We start from the raw sequence: 5,875 nt of genomic DNA on the forward strand, positions 1-5,875 counted from the left end.
ATATGTAACAAACCTGCACATTGTGCACATGTACCTAGAACTTAAAGTATAAAAAGAAAATAAAGAAAATTCAGTTGAAAATGAGGCCTTCTAAAGGTCTTAAGTCCTTTATAGATATCTGCTATCGAATATCAACAATTTTTGTAATCTGTTGATGTTACTATCACCATGATATAGATACACCGTCAGCCCATGCCAATCTACATACTCTGATTTACTTTCATCTCTCATAAACCTTTCACCTGATACTGAAATGTCTTAGAAAATGTTTTGAATATGACCATATTCTGTACTACAGCAATATAGAATACCTCAGCATGTCAAAATTTCACCAATTATCCATTAAATCTGCACAAAGCAAATTCCTATCCAAATTTGAGATGAAAAACATGTTATTTTCTAAACATAGGTCAGAGTTTAAAGCAAACAACACCTCTACAACACATCCCACCCTTGAGTGGGATGGTCTTTCATTTCTTCTTTTTGAATCTTTATTCAAGGATGAAATTTCTCTAAGATATCATTAACTAGTATTCATATGATCCCAACCCCTTTTGGACAGCCCTAAATCTTTAAGTAAAAGTAATTTCCTAGATCAAGTCAAATTCTGGTTTGTTGTAACTTCTTATCTTTTGTTTGGATCCATCTTGAACAAAATAAATCAAAAGAAAACCAGTTAAAAAGAAACAAACAAAAAAAAATATTTTGTTTTCCATTGTGAAAACTCATTAAGCAATTGAAAAAAAGTCCCTTCTATAAATATCCTCTTGTTTTCTTTGTCCTAACATATTTGAGTCAGGGCAGAGGACAAATTCTCCTACTCAGAAAGTGACTTGGAGACTCCATCCTCAGCCTTTATTTCGTGAATCTGCTAGTAACATGTTAATCTATCCTATGGGTCGCTTTGCTTGTATCATTACTCTTTAGACATGGTTAGAATATTGGAAATTTATCCCTTTAATTGATTTTTTTCTGCTAAATCTCTGACTGTGTTTTTACATAAAAGCAATTAAGTAAATTTTTGCACCTGGATTTAGTGCCATTCTCAACAACTTTTCCCCTGACATAGGTGACTGAATCTGTTTTCCTTTCTTTCTCTAGAAAGATGAATAGATCTACAAAGAGCTTTAACATAATTAGAGATATAATTAACTAGAATTACTTCCTTTTGTTTAGTGATAAATAAAATATACAATTATGATTTAAAGAAGCATTAATGTATTTTCAGCATTTAACGCTTTTCAGACTCTGAAGAAGTATGGAGATCATCATAATCTCAGAATTATTTCTCAATCCTAAGTTGAAATACAGCATAGCTCAAATGAACTGTTTCTTAAGGTCAGATGTCCTCTCTAGTACATACACAGACATCACAAACAAAATGTCTGAGATTCAAAGTAATTTTATGACCAACATTTCCTAGACCTTTTTCTGTCAACAATTTATCTTAAATTGTTTCCAATTCTCCTGCTTAGTTGAATTCTTCTGGTTCTTTTCAGCTATATAGCCCTGTGCTATATGAAAGTTAAAGAATTTAAACAGATTATCAAATTCGTAGCTTGTATTTGGCAGGCACAGAGACAGCATGTCCATTATTGAAAGAGACAGCATGTCATCATTGACAGAGACAGTATCAGTATGTCACCATTGAAAGTATCAAGTAAATCAAGAAACAAAAGTATAAACTATATTACTAACAAAACATGTAAAAAGCTAAAAACCAAGGCCCCCAACATAAAGTAGAAGAACTTCCAAAACCTACAGAAATATAACAAAGGAGTTTGCAAAAGGAAATAAAAAGTGCACATGGCAAATAGCAAACAAAAATACAGCTCTGTAAAGTACAGAGCCCATCTTAAGTTGCAAATTTATATTATTTATGATTTCTATTATACACATCTCAATAGAATCCTGAATAATTTAGAACGTGTTACCATAAGTAAGGGATTCTAGTAATGCACCCTAAAATATGGGTGTGGTTGAATGGAGTTGATGGGCAGAATGGATTAATGACTCAGGTATGAGAGGCTAAAAAGCTAATGAGTCTTACACATGGTAAAATATTTGGGCAAACCTCACTGTGAAAAGAAAACCGTGTGCTCACTGATGCTTAAAAAATGCAGAATTTATTGGGCAAAGTACAAGTAACAAAACTACAAAAAAATCAGAATATTTGCATGACGTGGATTCTTCTTGCCACTTTTAGCATTTACAAGAAAGATGAATTCAGACTACAGTAGTCAGAATGCAAGCAGAAATGGGAGGAGAAATATCAATTTTATAAGGTAGTATGGTCTGCCTGCAGGTGTTGTACATAGTTAATCAAGAGTCCCATAATTTGGAATTGAAAAATTGAAGATAAAACTCTAAGTATCCTGTCCCCCAAATTGAGATGGTGGTAAAACTATAGCCTTATCAGAAAATAAAACTGATGCTCCAGATACAAAGGCAATGAGTCCACTGGCAAAGATGGAATTTAGGTCTTGTCCTTCCTCCCAAACCCACAGTTTCAAATGGCCTTAAGGCAGTGGTCAATAATTAAAGAGAAGGGCTGGTCATAGCATAGATCAAAGTATATTTATATGCTCTTGGACTGTAGGTTCAGATGGCATTGGGTTATAAAGCAAGTAGACTAGAAGCTTAGTAACCTTGTAAAGAACTTTTTTGTTGAATTTGAGAGTAGCTGACATCAGCCCTTGATTAGCCAATCTTTAAAGTAATCCAAAGGTCCCTAAACCAATATTAGCAGAAAGTGGATTGTGAAAGGTGTGCTGTCCTTAAATAGAGATACTCTCCAAACCAAACTTGGATGTAACTGTGAAGAATAATGTGCCAGGAATAACTACCCTGAGAGCAACACTAGGGCCCATGAGGGAGAGTGGACAGAAGACACCTTCTCAGAGGCCAGCACATCATCTACTAGATTGGCTTTCCAAGGAACACTCTGAGCTGCGGGGTGGCTCATCCTTCCTGTCCAGTAGCGTTTGATAATCACTTCAGCAAATCTATTCTGGATGTTTCTTGGTGACAACAGAGACACCAAAACAGCCTTAAACTACTTACCTATTTGACTAATTTTAAATGAGAAAAAGTAAACACTGTCTTTCTTTAGCCACTATTATTTGTTTCTCTTTTACATACAGCAGAACTTAATGCTAATCAATGTAAAATACAATTAATAAGAAAATATACAAACCATTATAAATTTAGAAGAAAAACCTATAACCTAAAATATTTATATTAGTAAAACAGAAGAAATAAAACTTAAGACTCAACTCAAGAAGTTAGGGGCCAAAAAGAAATCAAACTTTAGGAAATCTGAAGAGAATTATTAGAAAGAAAAGTAAATTTTAACAAATTCGAAAGCAAATAAAGGTAACATTAATTTTTTAAAATCCAAATAATGATTTTCTAAAAAATTTAGCTAAGAAAATGGCTAATCTTGTCAGGTAAAAGAAATTAAAAGAATAAATGAATACACACGGTAATAAATGATAAGAAATGTTATAGATATAGAAGTAATTTCAGACAGCTCTTTAAATACTGATGTGAAATTTGATCAAGAAATTTTACTAAGTGAATACTTAAGGTACAAAACAATTTATACAACATGTCACCCTTTGGATAATGAAAGCAAATGATAGCTATATATAGATTTGTTTGTATTTTCTTGTATTTACCTGAAATATCTCAAATAATATATAAATATTCCAACCACGTAAGTTGTCTGTGAGGAAAAGAATTGGATAGTAGTGGGGGAAGAGTTTACACTTTTTTCTTTTGAAGTTTAAACCATGTGATTATATTGCCAGGTCAAGAATATTTTTTAAAAAGTAATATAGCAATTCAAATTTACATCTTAAATGATTGCCTTTTTTTCAATCGGAGGATAATTTCCACTTAACTAGAGGTAAGCACCATTTGTAACATCAGGGAAATGTTCCTCGCTGCATGCCTAGGTTGGGAGGTATCTAGAGTCATACTGTTGGTTAGAGGACGTGCAACACGTACAAGTTTCCATTCTGTGAGGTCTCTACATGTTTAATGGTTTTCTTGTACACTGTGTTTTCTAAAGTCTTTCCGTTGCAGAGTAAAAGTTACATTTACTTTAGAATTATTTTAAAAGCATCACTTTTCAACAAAGTTAGCATTTGTATAAATATAATTAGCATAAAATACTAAAGATTATCCACAAACCCAACCAGTTTACAACTCATTTTTGAGCTTTTTAAAGAGGTTGCAGTGAAATATCCACAGGTTTTCCAAAAAAAGACAATTCTTTCACAGTACAGTAGAGGGAGCTGAAGGTTATGTCAGTTTATCCAACATGGTTATTTTTAAATCTTTTGGTGACATCTTGTGAAAGAAATATTGAATTCTCTTTTTTAAATTTTAATCCTCCTTAATCTCTTATACCTCTATTGATTTAAAAATTATTCAAAAACCAAAGTGGGCAAAACCTAAACACTTCTATCTAAAGTGCAATGTGAATTGTAAACTTATCTGTCTCTCCCAGTGGAATTTGTATAGATATTTTCTGGTTTCTTGAGAATGATCTAGTCATAAGGACCAATGTTTCTTTTCAATGTCAAAGGCAGTACTGGAAATTTACACCCTTCTTCTTAACAAGTTGATTGAAAGTCATACCTGAGCAGGTAATTTTGGCTTCTTCATAGTGATCACAGGTAAGTCCACCCCATTGCCAGTTCTTGCAGTCCCAAAGAGAAGTTTCATTTCCGTTACAGCTACTTAGAAACAGCCACGTGTTTGTTGCCTGGATTTTGGAGTATACTTGATAGGATGTTTTGAGTGCAGATCCACATCCCAGTTGCCTGCAAACCACATCAGCCTCTTTCAGTCCCCAGCCTCTGTCACACACCTTCCCTAACAGTCTCTGAATCTCCACCTCAACTGTCCCAGCACAGCGGCTGCCTCCACCTCTAAGTCTTAGCTCCAGATCTGATCCATCTGCAAAAGAAACATAAACTCAAACCATCAATACATATGGAGGTTAGCTTCCAGAGGATTTTTTTTGTCTTTTTTCTTCTCTGATACTGATACACTGGAAATTATAGCTTACTTATTTCCTGACTTTTTAAGAAACAATAAGATAGACCACAAATTTTTGTTAGAAATGGGACTGTAGTTTCAAGGGTTAATAAAAATTGTCAATGGCAGAAAGATATGAGCAATTCTGCTTTAAAAGAGATTTCTCAAAAAGTGGCTGAAGGATATGAACAGATACTCCTGAAAAGAAGGCATTTATGTGGACAACAAACATATGAAAAATAGCTCATCATCACTGGTCATTAGAGAAATGCAAATCAAAACCACAAGGAGATACCATCTCATCACAGTTAGAATCACGATCATTAAAAAGTCTGGAAACAGATGTTGGCAAGGATGTGGAGAAATAGGAATGCTTTTACACTGTTTGGTGGGAGTGTAAATTTGTTCAACCATTATGGAAGACAGTGTGGTGATTCCTTAAGGATCTAGAAATAGAAATACCATTTGACCCAGCGATCCCATTACTGGGTATACACCCAAAGGATTATAAATCTTTCTACTATAAAGACACATGCACATGTATGTTTATTGCAGCACTACTCACAATAGCAAAGACTTGGAACCAACCCAAATATAGACTGGATAAAGAACATGTGGTACACATACACCATGGAATACTACGCAGCCATAAAAAAGAATGAGGTTATGTCCCTTGAAGGGACACGGATGAAGCTACAAACCATCATCCTCAGCAAACTAACACAAGAACAGAAAACCAAACACCTCATGTTCTCACTCATAACTGGGAATTGAACAATGAGAACACATGGACACAGGAAAAGGAACATCACACACTGGGGCCTGT

At 34.1% G+C, this 5,875-nt stretch overlaps 1 protein-coding gene across 2 annotated transcripts in view; it reads right to left on the minus strand.

Moving 5' to 3' along the window:
* The window catches only part of CD163 (CD163 molecule), a 26,645-nt gene that overhangs the window by 12,869 nt on the left and 7,901 nt on the right, over positions 1-5,875 (minus strand). For both annotated transcript variants that reach the window (XM_011952589.1, XM_011952582.1), the window contains exon 6: positions 4,648-4,968. In XM_011952589.1, coding sequence (XP_011807979.1) covers positions 4,648-4,968 — 321 coding nt within the window. The remainder of the gene's footprint in view (positions 1-4,647; positions 4,969-5,875) is intronic.

The sequence above is a fragment of the Colobus angolensis genome, unplaced genomic scaffold (assembly GCF_000951035.1).
Source record: "Colobus angolensis palliatus isolate OR3802 unplaced genomic scaffold, Cang.pa_1.0 Scaffold11, whole genome shotgun sequence".
Classification (NCBI taxonomy): domain Eukaryota; kingdom Metazoa; phylum Chordata; class Mammalia; order Primates; family Cercopithecidae; genus Colobus; species Colobus angolensis.